A 17,787-nucleotide genomic window follows, 5' to 3' on the forward strand; every position below is an offset into this window, starting at 1 on the left:
GATCCTGTCCCTGGGCTGCCTCTGAGTGTGTCCTAGCGATACCCAGCTGATCGGGTGGGGCAGAGCAAACATTTCCAGGGAAGAGGGAGAATCTTGGCTATGGAGGAGGGTGCATTTCTTTCTGTCACTGATTTACTGAGTGACCTTGGGAAAGCCCATTTCTCAGATTTCTCACTTGTAAAAAGGAGAGATTGGGCCAGTCAGCCTCAAGCTTCCTTTGTGTTGACATCTTATGTTTTCTGTCCACAAAACGCCCTTCCTGCTCTGCAATCTATGTTCTTAAATCTCTTCTTTATTTTACTTTTATCTCTGGCCCTTATCACACATGTCTGGCTCATAACAGGCACTTAATAAATGCTTGTGAATTGATTGATTTTGTATAGGAACTGAGGCTGTTTGGTTTGGAGAGGAGGAGACTTGGGCAGGGTTGGGAACCCAGGCTTCGGATACAGGGCTGTCACCTGAAGAGATTAGATTTGTTCTGCTGGGCCTCCAGGGCCCAATGAGGAGCCCAGCGGGAAGAATTACAGGGAAGCTCTGTGTCCTAGGACTTCACGCGTGACCAGCAGGATCTGGTCATCGTCGGCCAATCTGAGCGTCGAACTCAAAAGAGAAATGGGCCGCTGGGCCCCACACGAGGGCCCCGGAGGCAACCCTGACTTAGAAAAACACACACTCTATTTTTATTTATTTTGCTGAACGTTTCTCAGTTACATTTTGTTCTGATCCAGTCGGCCCCATGCAGTCTGGAGGCCGACATCCGACACCCCGCGCGACAGCCCAACGGGTTAACAAGAAGTCCTTAAGCCTTGCTGACAAGACCTCCAATGAGGAAGAACCGGCCCTTCTGAGGCAGCCCATCACTCCCAGGTTCCTTGTGAGGAACCGTTCCGTAACAGCAAGCCCATGTTTACTTGGAATACCTTAAACTGTTACTTGGGGCCAAGAAAAACAAAGGGGTGGGATGAGGTGGGGTGATTGTTCCTTGAGCTCAGTTCTGGCCTTCAGCGACAGGTTGACCTCAGGAAAGTGAGTTTTGATCTCAGCTTCAGAGATTTTTTTACCTGTAAAATGAAAGGCTTGGACTGGATGGTCTCTTCCCAATCTTGTGTCGGAACTGGAGAAGTTTTATCTTGGAGAGGAGACATCTGGGGAAGGGGGAGATTTATGTGATCCCTGTTTTTTAGTATTAGAAGGGAGACCTGTAGAGAAGAGTTTGGCCCCGGAGAGCAGAGGAAGAAGGGACGTGGTCTGTTTCATTCATTCCTTTCTCAGGAACTTTGATTTCATGGTAGTCTCCATTGGGAGGGAATTTGACCATCATGGTTGGCCCCTGCCCGTTCCCAATGGGCTATAATGTGCTGGTGATATTGCACAGGAGTCACTCATTTTTAGTACTTTGTGATTGTCCAACTCTCTCCCTCCCCATAATTTCATAGAGCTGAAGGGACATGGGGGAGCATTCCCATATCTGAGGCACATCTGGTGTGTGAGCTTGGCCAGGTGCCTCTCCCTCGGTCTCGTTTTCCTGACGTTTCTGTGAGCGAGCAGGAGGATGGCAACAGGACCTTCCTGTGCTGATGTTGTGCAATCCTGATCATTGTCCAGCCTGAGCTCAAATGCTCCGTTGAGAGCTAATTGGCCGTTTTAATGTTGCTAAGTGTCACAGGATCACACAGTGGAAGGGACCTTGGAGGTTGCAGAGTCCAACCCTTTCCGCTCACAGGGAAGGGAACTGAGGTCCCAAGGGATCTCCTCCAAGTCACTCGGTGAGTCAGTGGCAGTGGCGGCCTGAAACTAGGGATCCTCTCTCTGGGTCTGCCTCTGCCCTTAGGCACGAGGCCCCGGTGGGCACCGGGAGGCTGGAAGTGTTTTAAAGGAAGGAACAACATTTCCCTGTTCTATAATATTAACTTTTATTACAAAGTGGGGGAGGAGGGAGTAGCTGGGAAGCTCAGGCCAGACTCCCCTGCAAGATCCCAGGCTGCCCACTTCCCCCTGGCTGTCCCCACTAGGGGGAGTTCTGGGCCTCTGGGTACCCGCAGGCTTGTCCGTCCCAAGGGCCTCTCTCCACCTCTAACACCGGATCCCTTTGGCTGTTCTACTGTCCAGCAGCTGCTGAGGACAGGGATGTCCGTGCCCAGTCTTCTCAGTTCTTGTGCAGCTTGAAGAACCAGTTCTCTCAGCTTCCTGTCCCTAGCAGGACATCCAGCCTCCTGCTCCACAGACCAGGCATCTGGGCCTCCAGGGCACAACTCCATCCCCCGTCCTTCCAGGGATCCAAGAACCTGGCTCCCAGCTCCTCCCCCTCCCCAGAATCTCCTCTTCCTTCTGCTCCTTAGTTGCTGGTGTGACTTGGAGGAGGCCTGTGGTCTGTAGCTCCCGGGTTCCTTGACTCCCCAGCCCTGTAGCAGCTTCGAAATCCACCCCTTCCATTGCTTGGGTGAATAGGGGTACCCCTGGCCCAGCCAGGGACTCCCCCAGCAGCTGGCGAGAGAGGAACTCCTGGATCTGGGTTCCTCTTCAATGCTTTTGATGAAGTGAAAGGGGATAACTTCAGCCTTGTCCCCTGGGGCCAAAGGAGCCAAGATTCCCCTTCCACAGTCCCTGGGGGGGGGGAGGGGGGGCAGAGACAGAGAGAAAGAGAAGAGAAACAGAGAGAAGGAGGAAGTGAGAGAGAGAAGGGAAGAGGGAAAGGAGGAGAGGGAGGGGAAGAAAGAGAGAGACAGAAAGAGAAGAGAGAGAAACAGAGAGAAGGAGGAAGAGGAAGAGGAGGAGAGGGAGAGGGAGGGGAAGAAAGAGAGAGACAGAAAGAGAAGAGAGAGAAACAGAGAGAAGGAGGAAGAAGGAAAGGAGGAAGAGGGAGAGGAGGAGAGGGGAGAAGGAGGAAGAGGGAGAGGAGGAGAGGGAGAGGGAGGGGAAGAAAGAGAGAGACAGAAAGAGAAGAGAGAGAAACAGAGAGAAGGAGGAACCGAGAGAGAAGGGGGAAGAGGGAAAGGAGGAGAGGGAGAGGGGGAAGGGAGGGAGAGGGAGGGGAAGAAAGAGACAGAGAGGAGGAGGAGGAGGAGAGGAGAGAGAGGGAGAGGGAGACAGAGACAGAGAGAGAGAAAGAGAGGCGTTAGGCGCACACACACTCTCAAACAGAAAATCCCGCTTGGACAGAGACGAGGAGTCCGGCTCCTCAGCAGAAGCGCAGCCAGACCCAGCCGGAGCTGCCCCGGGGCCGGGCTGCCTTGGAGTGACCCGGAGGCCGGGAGGAGCCCCGCTCGCTGGGCCACCCAGAGGACCTCCCCTCCCCGGTCACCACCCCCAGCCTTCGGGCCGGAGCTGACCAGGAGGAAGGGCCGGCGGAGGGGTCACGGCTGGGGGATCCCGGGGCAGAGGTCGCTCCCGGCCCGGCCCTGAGCCCCATCCGCCTTCTCGCTGCCCCTCGGGAGCGGGGCTGAGGCCGCCTCCCTCTCTGAGCCACGCCCCCAACCGGGGGCTCCCCGCTGCGGAGGCAGGACCCCTCACCCACTAGGTGGCCTCCCCGGCTTCTGGGGGCTGCCTGGATTCCAGGGCCGAGCTGAGCAGCTGCGTCAGGGCGTCGAGCTTCCCCCCCAGCGCGTCCATTCTCTTCTCCAGGTCCCTGTGGGAGGCGCTGAGGCCGGACTGCAGGTCGCACAGGATCATGTGCATCTGGGGGAGGCAGCGAGCGCTGGGCCGGAGGCGCGGGCCCAGAAAGCTTTCCCAGGATCCTGGCCTCGGAGCCCGGCGGTCCCTCGGGGTCGGGTCCCTCCTCCCTCCCCCCCTCGGGGTTGGTCCCTCCTCCCTCCCCCCCTCGGGGTCGGGTCCCTCCTCCCTCCCCCCCTCGGGGTCGGTCCCTCCAGTCCCAGCCATCGGCGCCGGACCCTTTGTCCCATGGTCCTCCCTCTCTCTTCCCAACCCATTGTTCCCCGAATAAAGCGCTCCTTAGGCACTATCTGCCCTGTCACTGCAGCCCGGCGCAGCCTCCGGCCTCGGCCCTCCCTCCGTCCCGGCTTCTCGGCCTCCGTCCCCGTCCCTGTGCCTCCTGGTCTCTCCTGCCCTCACCCGGCTGCCCCCCCCTTCTGCCCCCGCCTCACCTTGGAGATGTCCACCATGGAGTTCACTTGTTCCCGGAGCTTGCGGTGCTTTAAGCGGACCTGGCGGAATCTGCAGGCAGAGGAGCAGCTGGCGGCTGTGCCCGGGCCTGGGCCCTGGGCAAACCCGGCAGTCCTGGCTGCGGCCCCAGCCCCGACCTGGTCCCGGAAGTTACAGACACAGACACAGGCTCACCCCCCCCACCCCCACTCACTCCTGGCCCCGTTGCCCCCCCCTCACATGTGGATGGCCGCGAGCAGTTTGCGCTGGTGCCTTCTGACGGCTCCAGACTCCTTCCTCCTGCTGTGTTTGTAGAACATCCAGGCCTCCTGAAGCACTCGCGCCGCAGAGTCCCTCATCTTTGGGGAAAGCACAGCCTCAGCGGGTGCGGGGTCCCTACGGGCACTGGGAGCTGGGGGGTCGGTCAGGAGGATGGGGCAGCCGGACCCAGGGGGTTTGGGGGGAGCTGGGGGCGGGAGCCCTGGTGCTCTCACCTCTTTGGAGTACTGGATGTCCATCATGAAGTTGTGGACATGCTTCTCGGCTTTATTGAATTCCAGTTTTCGGGCAACTACGGCCACCAGCAGAGCCGTGCAGCACACCCCCTGTACGCAGGGGGAAGGTCAGGGGTGCACTGGGGCACGTGTGTGTCAGTATGTGTGTGAGTGTGATTGTGTGTGAGGGTGTGATTGTGAGTGTGTGTGAATGTGTGTGTGATTGTGTTTGTGAATGTGTGTGCGAGTGTGTGTGACCATGTGTGTGTGTGTGTGTGTGAGTGTGAGTATGTGTGTGGGGAGGTAGGGGCAGGCTGATTTTCTAGCAGAGCCGGGGACAAGGTGTCTGAATGGCTTCTAGCCTCAGTTTCTCCTGCCGGTTCCCCTTTGAGTCTATTTCTCTGTGACGTGCTGACTTGAGGACAGCTCCCTCCCTCCCTCCCTCCCTCCCTCCCGACAGCCTCTGTCCCGGTCCCTTCCGGCTCAGACAGCCAGGCCAATGAGCAAAGGCCTGGGCTCCTGGGAGAGCGGGGGGCTAAGGAGCGAGAGGCCCGATGGTCCCCAAGGGAACTCACCATCACCCCTGTGCAAAGACAGACAATCTTCCCCCACACGGTGCCTGGAACCACATCCCCGTAGCCGATGGTCAGGAAGGTGATGGGGATGAGCCACAGGGTGTCTGTCAGGTGCCCGGTGGCGTTGATGGCCTGCCTGGGGAGGGGGTTGGGGGAGCAGGGAGGGGAAGGTGAGTTTGGAGCCCTGGCTCCCATGATGCCTTGGGGGAGCCTCCCCTCCTCCACCTTCCACATGGGGCATGTCCCTAGCTCCTTCCCAGAGCCCTGTTCCCCCCACTCTGGGCTCTGCCTCCTCCTCAGTGGCCTGGGCGAGGGGCTGCTGGGCGCCTCTAGCCTTTCTCCGGTGGGACCGAGGGGCTTCAAGGTCCCCTGAAGCTGCTCTTCCCGCTTCCTGTCACAGCCGGCCGGGGCTCCCTCCTCAGAGGCCGCCACCGCTAATGCCCTGGCCCCTTCCCCACCGGACTAGAAACCCGTCACCTGCGGGCGGGGCCGCCTGTGTCTCCCTTAGCACTCCCAGGTGTGAGCCACGTTCCTCCTTGCCCCCATTTTATGGATTGAGGGGGATGAGAGGAGAAGGCCTCCCTGAAAGCTGGCCGGGGACCCCTCTCGGACGTTGCTGGCGCCCCTGCCCGCGGGGTCTGGCGGAGAGGCCGCCCTCCCGGGTCTCTGTAGCCCCCTTCCTGTCCCGCTGCCCCAAACCCTGCGGGGGGGGGGCGGGCGTGACCCCGCGGGGCCCCGGGACTCATGGGGCCCGCGGGTGACGCCGGCGGAGGGCGCGGGCCGGGAGGGCTCCGGGGTCCCCGACGCTGCTGCCTGTCCGGGGCGCGCCTCCCGGGAGACCCCCGGCGGCGCGGGAGCGGCTCACCTCTCGGCCACGGAGAGCACCCAGGCCGTGGTGAGCCAGAGGCCGAGCGTGAGCGCCAGCAGCAGCCGGCCCGGGTGCGTGTTCATGTACAGCTTGGCCACGAACCAGTGGCGGAAGCGCACGCGGTTGAGCGCGCCGATGCTGCGGTAGGAGGCGTTGAGCAGCACGCCGCTGCGCAGCAGCACCGCGCGGGGCACCAGGTACAGGCGCAGCAGCATGGCCAGCGACAGCAGCGCCTCCTCCTGGCTCAGGAAGGCCGGCCGGGGGCGCGCCGGCGCCTGGCACGGGGGGGGGTCCCAGGCCCCCAGCGGGGGCGGGTGCGCGCCGCACACCAGCAGCTCCAGCGCCATCTGCGCCACCTGGCGCCCGGTCAGCGCCACCCGCCAGTCGCGAAGCCCGTTGTCCGTCATGAAGAGCTGGGGGGGGGGGAAGGGGCCGGGAGGTGACGCCGGCCGCGATAACGGCCGGGGTCGGGCTTATCTCGGGGGCCCAGGGTGGGGGGCGGGGGAGCCCCGGGCGCGCGGTTCCGAAGTCACTGCGGCGGGGGAGGGGCGCTCGGACTAGGAGCCTTCCCTCCCCGGGCCTCAGTTTCCCCCCCTTCAGCTCTAGATACGTCCCTCGGGAGCCGAGAGCCCTTTCTCTTCTCCCAGCCTCTTCCTTCAAGCCCTTCAGCCCTTTTCGCTCTTGTCAGCCCTCTCCTCCCTTCTCCCAGTCTCCTCCTCTCCTTTCTTCTTTCTCCCTCGTCCTCTTTTTCTTCTTGTCCTTCAGGTCTCTATTCCCCTCTCCCCTGTTCTTCTCCGTTTGGCTGTGTCCCCCTCCCCTTCAGCCCTCCCTTCTCTTCTTCTCTCCCTTCTCCCTTTCTATCTCTCTTCTTTTTAACCTGCTCCCCTTTTCCTCTCTCCCCCACCCTGTATCTCTGGCCTTTTCCTCCCTCTTTTTCCCCTTTCGCTTCTCCCTTCCTTCCCTCCTCTTCCCTTCCCTCTTGTTTTTTCTCCCTTCCCCTCCTTTCCCCTGCCCTTCCCTCCCCACTTCCCTTTCCTTCCTTTCTCTGTGTCTCTCTGTCTCTGTCTCTGTGTCTCTCTCTCTGTCCCTGTTTCTGTCTCTGTCTCTCTGTCTCTGTCTCTCTCTCTCTGGCAATTGGGATTAAATGACTTCCCTAGGGTCACACAGTGTCTGTTAGGAAGCAGTGTCTGAGGCCAGATTTGTTCAGATCCTCCTGACTTCAGGGCTGTTGTTCTATCTACTGCGCCAACTAGCTGCCTCGCTCTTCTTACTCTTCCCCTCCTCTCCTCTCCTTTCCCTTTCCCTCCTCTCCACTCTCCTCTTTCTTCCTCTCCCCTTCCCTTCCTTCCCCTTTTCTCTCCTCCTCCCTCCTCTCTTCTCCCCCTTTCTCTCCTCTCCCCTCTTTTCTTTCTTCCCCTCTTCCCTCCTCTCCCCTCCTCTCATCTTTTCTCTCCCCTCCCCTTCTTTCCTCTCCTCTCTCCTGTCCTTGGAAAGAGATGGAGGGCTGTGGTACAGGACAGAGGGTGTGTGTATTTGGGGGAAGGGGGGAGATGATAGAGAAACTGAGAACAGGATACTTGGGGCCCCGGGGGCAAGGGAGTCTCTGTCAGGGCGTGGACCCTTCCTTGCCACCATTCTCATTAGTCACTGGTCTGGGCAGGCAGGAAAACCCCTGAGAGGAGGAGGAAGAAGAGAAGGAGGATGGAAAGACTGAGGTGGCCAAGGCAGGGCTGGGAGGGGCTGAGGGGAGCGGATCCAGGGCCGTAGATGCTCCAGGCTCACCTACCTGAACTTCCTTAGCGTGGAAGGCCAAGATGAGCCCGAGAAGGAGGAGGGTGGAGATGCTGATCCCGCATTTCACCAGGAAGAGATAGGGAACCCACTGTGGAGACACGGGGAAGGTCAAAGCCAGCTCTGGGGGCCGCCACTGTCCATCCCCCAGGGATGGGGATTACCCCCTTACTCCCTCCCGCCCTCCACCCCTCACTCTGGGGCTCTTGGAAACTAGATTCCTCTAGGGGGCTGGATTCCTATTGTAGCCTCTCCTGTATCCCTGATCTATCCTTTCACCTGCCCCTACCCCTAGTGCAGGGGACTCTGGGTGTATGTGTTTGGGTGGGTGGGTGGGTGGGTGACTATTCTGTGTCATAGGTTAAGAACACCCCCCTTCCCTCCTCAGCACCAGTCACACGTCCCCAGTTCTCTTCCTTTCTCAATCTTACTTCCTCTTGCCTCCTGAGGAAGTGTCTCAGATTCAGAGGCCCCAGAAACCGCCATTCAGTGAAACCCCTGCCCAGGGGCTCCGAAGGTTAAGGCCTTGTCCCTGACCCCTCCTCCCCAATCCCTACCATTCTGCCCCATCCCCCAGATGAGACTTGCCCCAATATACTGTTCGATGCCCAGAGAGCAGCGACACTCCGTCCCCTTCTCTTCCAGGCCTCCTGCTAATTCCCTGGCCCCTGTTGTAGGGACTCCTAAAGGTGTCCCTCAGAATCCAGGAGCCCTCACCCTTTATTCTAGGGACCCAGAGAAACAGTATCAGACTCCAGCACCTCCCTTCTCCCCCAAGAGCCTGGGAATCATTATTTCAGTGAACAAGGATATGAAAAAGCACATTTGTCCTTAATAAATAAAATCTCTCCCCCCCCCCCCCCGACTCAGAATCTCGGCTCTAGATGAGGTCTCAGAGAGTCTTAGTCTGATGCCTTTATTTTAGGAAAGAAGAAACTCAGACTCGAGATGAGGACAACTGAGGCCCGAAGTGAGGAAATGGGTTTCCCAGGTCACTTGCAACAAATGCCCGAGCCCAGACCCAGGCAGACGGGCCTCCCCTCCAAGCCTTAAACCCTTCGCTCTGTTCCTGGCTTTGCCAGAGACACGCCCTGCACCCCACGGGTCGGGGTGCTCCCCGGGCCCCGGCCCTCTTCCCCTGCTTGTCCCCCAGCTCCCCACTTCATCCGGGCCTGTCTTGAGCTGCTCCCTCCCCCCACTCTGAGGCCCATCCCACCAGCCTGGCTTATGGCCCGGATTGGGCTCAGGGGCCGGAAGCCTGAGTCCTCCAGTAACCACAACTGAGTGTATATTTTCTCTCTTTGGCAACACATCGGAAAAATTCTCCGAGGGAGAGGGCTGGAGAGCGGGACGTCCGGGTCCCTGCGGGGGATGGGGAGATCGTGTCCCGGGTCCTTTTGGGAGAGGGGGCGAGGTGCTGAGGGAACCAGGGAATCACTTCAGGGAAACGCTCGGGGAAGCAGGCACATGCTCCCGGGCAGCAGCACCTGTTTCTTCCCAAGCTGCCCAGCCCTGGTCCCTGCCTTGATTATCGACCTTTGCCAACTTCCTCTCCCTGTCTTCCTCGAGGGAACAATGAGGCTGTTGTCCCCCCGACACCCCTCTCCCCAAGGACAGGCTCTGCTCCCTCCCCTGTCATCAAGACTGCCTTTTGTCCCCCTGTTTTCTTCCTGCTCTCCTTCAACTGGATCTCACCAACTCTCTATCTCTTTCACCCCTTGGCGTCTGTGTTTATGTTCCTGTCTCCAGCTCCCTTCCCTAGCCCGCCACCGTTCGATGTCTCTGATTACCCCATTCTCTGTCACAGTTGGGTCTGTCTGTCTCCACAGCCCTTCCCCAGCTCTATTTCAATCTTGGACTCTGCCTCTGTCTCTGTCTGTCCCTCTCTGTCTCTGTCTCTGTTTCTCCATCTCCTTGTCTTTCAGTTATTTGATGTTTGATTTATTATCTTTTCATCTGTATTTGTCCATGTGGTTGTTTCCAATCCCCCAATCTCTTTGTGTCTCTCTCTGTCTCTGTCTGTCTCTGTCTCTCTCCCTCTCTGTCTCTGCCTCTCTCTGTGTCTTTCCATCTCCTTGTCTTTCAGTTATTTGATGTTTGATTCATTATTTTTCCATCTGTATTTGTCCATGTGGCTGTTTCCAATCCCCCAATCTCTGTTTCCCTTTGTCTCTGTCTCTGTCTCTCCATCTCCTTGTCTTTCACTTATTTGACGTTCCATTTATTATCTTTCCATCTGTATTTGTCCACGTGGCTGTCTCCAATCCCCCAACCATCTCTCTGTGTCTTAGCCTCTGTCTCCCTTCAAGGTTTTCAAGTCTTTCTGGTTGCCTCCCTCTGTCCATCTCCGGATTTCAGCCTTCTTCAGCTGACCATGCTCATTGGTTCACGCCTGGACGGAGCCACATCCGTTTCTCCTTCTGTATCTGTCACCTCCTCAGCCTTTCTCTGGGCCTGGCCCTGGCTGGCTCAGTCATGGTCTCTGTCTGTCTCTCTGTGTATCCGGGCATCTGCCTCCGTCCGTCTTTCCGACTGGCCCGGTTTTGTCTGTCCCTCCTGCACCTCTGCAGTTTCAGATTCGCTCCCTCTCTTCATGTACTAGAATGAGTGGCCCTCCCTGAAGAACAGGGTTAGAGTCCCTTAAAAGGGATCAGAGTGAGCTCAGGCAGGGGGAAGCAGTGTCCTCCAAGGAGAGAGAGCCTATGTAGGTTTAATGTTCCCAATTTATAGATGAAGAAACTGAGGTCCAGCCTGGGAATTGCCCCTAGCCCTTCACCAGGAGATTCAGGAGACAGGGCTGGAGGAGGAGGAGGAGGAGGAGGAGGGTGTCTCAGATGGGGGGTCTTGTAGGGAGCGAGAGGCTCCTCTTGATGCTTGTGGAGGTCCCCCCTCAGAGGAGGCGGGCTGGAGGAGGTGGCGGGGGGGGGGATTACCCCCGCAAACAGAGGGTGTGGGAGCCAGAGCGTGGGAGCGGTAGGTCGACTCCAGGCCTTGCTTCCTGTTGGCACCGGTGGCGGGCCAGCTCCACCCCCTAGTGCCTCTTGGCCCCCAGTCCACCCACCCTCCCGCCTGATGTTCTTATCGGACTCCACGGCTGGAGAGAAGACATGCCCAACTCCAGAGAACCTTGGATCTCCTCAGCCCAGTCACTCCATCTTGCAGGGAGGGGGAGTGCAGCTTCTGCCTCTCCCTTCTCCAAATACGCCCCCCCACCCCCCGAGCTGGGCCCTGCTCAGCCTCTCATTATCTCTGCCTCTCCCTCCCTCCTTAAGTTTTCCCTTTCTGTCTCCTGTTTCCACCCCCACCTTTCGGCCACAGGATTATAGGAGCTCGGAGGTCAGCTGCCCCCTCCGGCCCACACCTGACCAATAATAGCTAGCTAGCTCCTGCGGTATGAATGAAGTCTGACTGTTCCACAGCCATGATCTCACCTAAGAGCCCCCTCCTTCCCTTAGCTTCCCTTCCTCCCCTCTCCAGCAGAGCCAACAAGTGGGCAGCCAGCTAGGAGCTCTCCAGAGCTCATTCCCGCTCAGACGGACCACTCTGCTTTTCAGCACCTCCGACCTTAGGCCCGTTTCCTGGTGTGGAGCTGAATCTAGCTCTCCACAACTCCTTCTTTCCCCACCGCTCCAGTCCTGCCCTTTGGCATCCAATGGGACGGGGTTCATCCCCCTTATCTCTAACAGTCCTTTGAGACCTTGAAGGCGGTGACCTTGGTTCCCTTTGTACTTTTCTTCTCCAGACACCTCTAGTGTCTTTAACAGACAAGAGCCTCGGTTCATTTTGTTCTGGCCACGCTCCTCCCTGATTTCTCCTGGTCTCCCAGAACTAAACCACCTTCCAGATGACCTTTGACTTGGCCAGGAAACACCTCCACTCGTTGTGGACACACGGGTGGTTTGGGGGTGTCGTGCCCCATGGACGATTCACGTGGAGCTTGCAGGCCACCGAGAACACCCTGTGTTGCAGTCCGGCCACCTTATGTACCCCAGTCTACTCTTGAGAAAATGGCTTTTAAGCCGAAGTTCTTCGCCCCCTATTGACTTTCACTGGATTTCTTTGGACTTTCAGATCTGTCCTGCTGAGATCTTTTCAGATCCCGATTTTATCAGGCAGTGTGTTGTCTATCCTTTCCGGCATCGTGCCATGGACACATTGATAAGCGTGCCATCTAGGACTTGGTCCAAGCCGGTGATGAAACATCACAGGGCCAAGGCCAGAGCTCCGAAGCCTTCAGGACGGGCCTCCCTCCAAGCTGATATCAGTCCCTTCATTGGGAACTGGTCATTGAACCAATTCTAAGTTTATATAAGTATACTGTTGTTTCCACGTCTCACTGGCTAATCACAAATATAACAAGAGGCAGTCAAATGCTTTGCTGAAACCCGGATCCCCGGCTCTGTCCCCAGGTGGACACCCCAGGTCTCTCCCTGACCCCATCTTCAGCTCCCTCCTAGAACCCTGTCCCCCATTCTGCTTCCAACATATCCCCCCAATCTGGTCTCTGGACCCCTTCCTAAACTCTGCACTAAATGTCCTCTATTCTCCAGTCACTTCCTTCCTCCAACTTGCCCGGGATTCTCCTTATTCTTTTCTTCAGAGCTGTGCCCTCCGACTCATCCCCTACTTTCCCATCGTCCCACCTCCTATTTGCTGATATTTATCTGTTCATTCTGTGATCCATTCCTCCCTCTCTCTTCTCCTCCCCTAGAACTAGGGAATGTGCCCGAGGCTTGCAGGGACCTGTCCCAGCTTCCCCTGCCCTGGTGAACCTCGTCCTGATCCCGCTAATCCCACCCCTCTCATGCCCAGGCTTCCTTCCCAGCCTTCACTTCTGCCCTCTCAGGAGCCCATTTATCTGGCTACTCCCGCCCCACCTACCCCTACCCGGGACGGGACCATCCCTCAGTCCCCGCAGGGATGAGGAGGGTTCTATTCCCTCCTTGACCCAGCGCTTTGGGATTGCCCATCTGGAGGGAGACCAGCCTCCCCTTGGGAGCTGCTGGGAGAAGCCGGAGCCTTGCCCAGAAGGGAAGTCACTGAGGCAGCTGGAGAACGGATGGGGCGGCCGGGAAGCCCAGTCTGGGCTCTCTGGAGGGAGTTTCCCGGCTCTCTGGCTTGTCATCCCAGCCCAGCGGTCCCGCCCCACAGTCAGACCGTTAGATAAGGAGCTCAAACCTTTCCAAACAAGTGGCGCCTCTCTAGCATCTCGGGGAACAAAGGCAAGGGGGGGGGGTGGCCGCCCCTTCCACGGCAGGGCTCGGGCTCCCCTACTCTCCTTGCCCAGGCTCCCAAAGTCTGGCTCTCCCTCCCGGCCGCCCTCGGGCCGCGCGCGTCCTGCTCCCGGACGCGAGGCTGCCCGCCCGCCCCGCCCGCTCGGGGTCCCCGGCCCAGCCCCCATTCACCTGGCACTGGCCGAACCACAGCATCTCGGCGTGCAGGACCATGAGCCCGATCCCCGCTCCGGCCATGGCCAGCGCCCAGCCCGCCAGGCTCTTCTCCTCCTCCAGCAGCCGCTTCCGCCGCCGCAGGGCGCCCAGCCCCGGGACCCGCTCCATGGGCCTGGGGGCCTTGGGGCCGGGGGGAGCCCGCCCCCAGGGCCCGGAGCTGCCCCCGCCCAGCGCGCAGAGCGTCGCCAGAGCTGGCTCCCGGGCTAGCGGAAAGCCGGGGAAGGAGCCGCGGGAGCCGGGAGGCGCAGCCAAGGAGTCTGGTGGAGCTGGGGGGCGGGGGCCGGGAGCACGAGCGCTCCGGAAAGAGCCGGAGAAAGTTTGGGGAGAGCCCGACAGTGCTTAGAGAAACTCAGACAGAGCCCGGCCAGAATTCCCGAGAAGCCCAGAGGTCAAGCCCGGGGACCGCTCAGAGACAGCCCAGGGGTCACTCAGAGATAGCCCCGGGACCGCTCAGAGATAGCCCCGGGACCGCTCGGAGATAGCCCAGAGACTGCTCAGAGATAGCCCCGGGACCGCTCAGAGATAGCCCCGGGACCGCTCAAAGATAGCCCAGGGACGTCTCCAGAGATAGCCCAGGGACCGCTCAGAGACCGCCCAGGGATGGCTCCAGAGATAGCCCAGGGACCGCTCCGAGACATCTCAGAGAGAACGGCAGCTCGGGGAGTCCGAGAGAGGCGAGAGAGTTCAGAGAGAAAGCGTGGAGAAGGAGCAGAATCAAGGAGGGCGCCAGACAGAGGGGGCTTGGTCGGAAAGCTGCAAATGAGCACCGTCCGGTGCCGGGAGCCAGTACAATATCTGTACTCTGTACCAGCCAGAGGCTGAGACCCAGAGGGCAGGGAGGCAGGGAGGGAGGGGCCTGACCTAACCAGAGCGGGTGGCTGCCAGGCAGGGAGGGGCTAAGGAGAGGCTGAGGGCGATCTCCCCCGCCTCCAGACACGCTCCCTCCCTCCCTCCCTCTTCCCCCTGACCAGGGAAGTGCCAGAGGCTGGTGGAGGCAGATGGCTCAGCGTACTTTCACGTGCCCCCAAACCCGCAGAGTCAACCAGAGGACAGAACCAGAGGTTAGAACCGGGGAAAAACTTGGACCATAGATCGTCAGATCACTCAATCAACCAGGAAGCATTTGTTAAGCACCTACTGTGTACCAGAACTTTTTGGGGGCACTAAAAAGGAGAGGAGGTCATTGGGGAGAGGAGAGAAAAGCAAGAAAGAAAAAACGCTATGTTTAAAAGGAAGATTGGGAGCCCCCAAAAGAACGTGTGAGCTATAAAGGATCCTATCAGCCTTGGAAGGAAAGTTAGAACAAAGAATATCAGACTTGAGGAGTATCTTAGAACATAGAACCTCAGAGTTGGGAGGAAACTTAGAACTTTGAACTATGGGATCTTTTAAGCTGAAAGGACCTTAAACTACAGAATTTCAGAGGGAAAAGTAGCCAAAGAGCAATGTCAGAGATAAAGGGGTCCTTATAGCATAAGACGTCAACTCTTTTTTAGCACCCAAAGGTGTTCCCAAGCGAACCCTCTTTTCGGCCATTTTTTCACACAGTATTCTTCCCCATCCACATTCTACTCTCCAGACACAATGAGGTATTCAGCGTTTCTCACACATGGCTCTCCATTTCCTCTCGGTGACTTTACGTAGCAGCCCCCAATCTGGAGCACCCCCCTTCCCATATTTCACTTCATGGAACCCTTACTTCCTTCTAGACTTAGCTTGACCATCACCTTTTGCCTGAAGCCTCTCCTTATCTCCCAGTTTCTGCCCTTCCCCTCCCTCTCTCATTTTTTTCTCCTTCCTTTAAAGAACCTGTATATATTTTTCTGTATAAACTCATGTTTGCACATTTTCTGCCTTGCTTGAACATAAGCTCCCTGAGAGCTTACAGGAAATGTTGCATATATTGTCTAGCAGGGGGCCTGGAACATGGCATATCTTTAATCAATGCTTGTTGGGTGATTGATTAGAATATAGAATGTCATTTCTAGGAGTAAGGGGGAACTTTAGGATGCAGAATCTTAGAACCGGAAGGAATCTTGGAACTAGAGCCATAATTAACACAGGATGACCAGGGTTTTAACTTAGAGTGCAGTAATAGGTGAAGAATGGCACAGTTCTTCCAAAAAGCAGTTGACCATGGCCTTGATCAGTAGAGGATTGATTGGAGAGATGCTGGGACCACAGGGGAGGAAGTTTAACCAAAAGCCTGCTCCATCCTCCACCAAAGAGATTATACCCAGTCAGGATAGATTGGGTCAAAAAGACTCGTTCTTTTTGGAATGCTGTTGTCCTTGAAATCAAGAAGAACTGGATTCGAATCCTGCTTTGGATTGTGATATCGGGCAATGTTACTTCTCTGTGCCTTAGTTTCCCTATTTGTAAAGCTGGGAAGGGAGTCTTGGATGGGCTGGCTATTGAGGTCCCTTCCAGCTCATTGGGAAAATCCCAATTCCTATATGAGTGAGATTAGAAGAAGTGACTTCTAAGGAGCTCTTAAATTCTAAGTTTAATAATAAAAGTAATAATATCTGACATCTATAGGGTCAATCAAAGGCTTTCAAAGCACTTTACATGTGTCATCTCATTTAATCCTCACAACAATCCTTTGAGCGAGGTTATAATTATTAGCCCCATTTTGCATATGAGGAAACTGAAGCAAAAACGATAAGTGACTTGCCCAGGGTCAGTTAGCTCACGAGTGTCTAAGACTGGATTTGAAGTCAGGTTTCTCTGACTTTAAATGCCGTGTTCTATTTTTATGATTTCACAATAATAATATATTTGTGTAGGTGCTATTATCATCCTCATTTGTAAAATGAGGAAACTGAGTCCCAAAGGACTGACGACCTTGTTATCTGTACTTATTCTGATCACGCTTACACATGTATTTCTTGATAGAAATCATCTCTTAAATGGATCCTTTCCCTACCTAACAGTGCCTGGAACATCAATGATAACAAATTCCTGCTTGATGATTGACTTACTGATGGACTTGAGTTCCCAAAGCAAATTAGACAGAGAACTGAGACTGGAACTCAGGACTTGTGATGATCCATTTAGGGCTCTTTCCTTCATGCTACACACCCAGCAACACATAAATATGACACATAGCAGCCTACACAGAATGACACACCAGCTTCATATAGCCAGACACAGGGAACATGATACACACAGAGGGACACACCCAGCAACACGCAAACACAACAGCCACAGTGACACCACGCTCAGACAGACAGACACACACACAAATGCCCCTCTGCCAATCTCCCAGCCTCTGGGAGAGATGCCCACATGCTGGGCAGGAGCTCAGGAGCCACCGAGACATGCCCAGTCTCCCACAATCCACATACTCACGAGCATAGGCGCAGAAACTCCTGCTTCAAGTCTCACCTACTCAGACACCGCAGAGATGCTGAGATACACCCCGCTCTCTGTTTCTCTTCCCTGACACCTTCTAGACTCTCCTCGGAGAAAGCCAGGTCCCCGGGAAACTGAGGGAGACGCAGGAGAAACCGCAAGGAGTCGGAACCAGAGACGAGATAAAGAGACAATGGGAATCCCAGAGAGAGGAACAGTTACTGATGCAGAAAAACAGAGGAACATACGGCAAGAGAGGAAGAATAAGAGCTCAGGAGAGAAAGGAAAAGCCGAGGCAGGAGTGATATCTTGTTCTAAGGTTCCTCTTAGCTCTGACATTCTATCTCCTGATATAGGGCTGATAATCTGTACTCCATGACTCTTTCCAGCTCGGACGTTCTATGTTCTTATGTTTTAAAATTATAATAACTTTTCATTTTTTCCAAACACGTGCAAAGATAGTTGTCAATATTCACCTTTGGAGAACTCTTGAGTTCCAAATTTTTCTCCTCCCCCATTCCCCTAGATGATCCTATCGGTTAAACATGTGCAGTTCTTCTAAATATATTTCTGCATCCCTCCAGATGCAGGGGAAAAATCAGATCCAAAGGGGAAAAAACAGGAGAGAGAGAAAAAACAAACAAACAAGCAAACAAACAAGAAAACCCCCTAAAAGGGAAAAATCAGATCCAAGGGGAAAAAAACAAACAAGCAACAAACAAGAAAACCCCCCAAAAGGGGAAAATCAGATCAAAAGGGGAAAAAACAGGAGAGAAAAAAACAAACAAACAAGCAAACAAGAACACCCCCTAAAAAGGGAAAATCAGATCCAAGGGGAAAAAAACAAGCAAACACGAAAACCCCCCAAAAGGGGAAAATTAGATAAAAGGGGGAAAAACAAGCAAACAAACAAACAAGAACACCCCCTAAAAGGGGAAAATAAGATAAAAGGGGGAAAAAAACAAACAAGCAAACAAACAAGAAAATCCCCAAAAAGGGGAAAATCAGATCAAAAGGGGAAAAACAGGAGAGAAAAAAACAAACAAACAAGCAAACAAGAACACCCCCTAAAAGGGGAAAATCAGATCAAAGGGGGAAAAAAACAAACAAGCAACAAACAAGAACCCCCCCCAAAGGGGAACTACTGGGCC

General features: G+C 56.0%; 1 protein-coding gene across 2 annotated transcripts; it reads right to left on the reverse strand.

Moving 5' to 3' along the window:
- Positions 1-656: 656 nt before the first annotated feature.
- Positions 657-14,227, reverse strand: KCNN4 (potassium calcium-activated channel subfamily N member 4). Of its 2 annotated transcripts, XM_031963280.1 has the most exons (9): positions 13,235-14,217; positions 7,825-7,920; positions 6,036-6,451; positions 5,171-5,306; positions 4,596-4,706; positions 4,342-4,460; positions 4,104-4,173; positions 3,514-3,678; positions 657-2,607 (listed from the first exon to the last, which is right to left on the reverse strand). In XM_031963280.1, exons 1-8 carry the CDS (start codon positions 13,385-13,387, stop codon positions 3,517-3,519), a joined length of 1,263 nt encoding a protein of 420 aa, XP_031819140.1. In that variant the 5' UTR covers positions 13,388-14,217; the 3' UTR covers positions 657-2,607; positions 3,514-3,516. The 2 variants fall into 2 exon arrangements, with proteins under 2 accessions (XP_031819140.1, XP_031819141.1); XM_031963281.1 differs by lacking the exon at positions 3,514-3,678 and having other exon boundaries at positions 13,235-14,227.
- Between the last annotated feature and the right edge of the window lie 3,560 nt (positions 14,228-17,787).

Source organism: Sarcophilus harrisii, chromosome 3, assembly GCF_902635505.1.
Source record: "Sarcophilus harrisii chromosome 3, mSarHar1.11, whole genome shotgun sequence".
NCBI classification, from domain to species: Eukaryota; Metazoa; Chordata; class Mammalia; order Dasyuromorphia; family Dasyuridae; genus Sarcophilus; species Sarcophilus harrisii.

Excerpts from the sequence above, each read along its gene's own strand:
- KCNN4 (XM_031963280.1), bottom strand. The coding sequence starts at position 13,387 with ATGGAGCGGGTCCCGGGGCTGGGCGCCCTGCGGCGGCGGAAGCGGCTG. Across the intron at positions 5,307-6,035 it reads GTGCTCTCCGTGGCCGAGAG|GCAGGCCATCAACGCCACCG; the intron begins GTGAGCCGCTCC and ends CCCCCTCCCCAG. Across the intron at positions 4,707-5,170 it reads GTCTTTGCACAGGGGTGATG|GGGGTGTGCTGCACGGCTCT; the intron begins GTGAGTTCCCTT and ends CCCTGCGTACAG.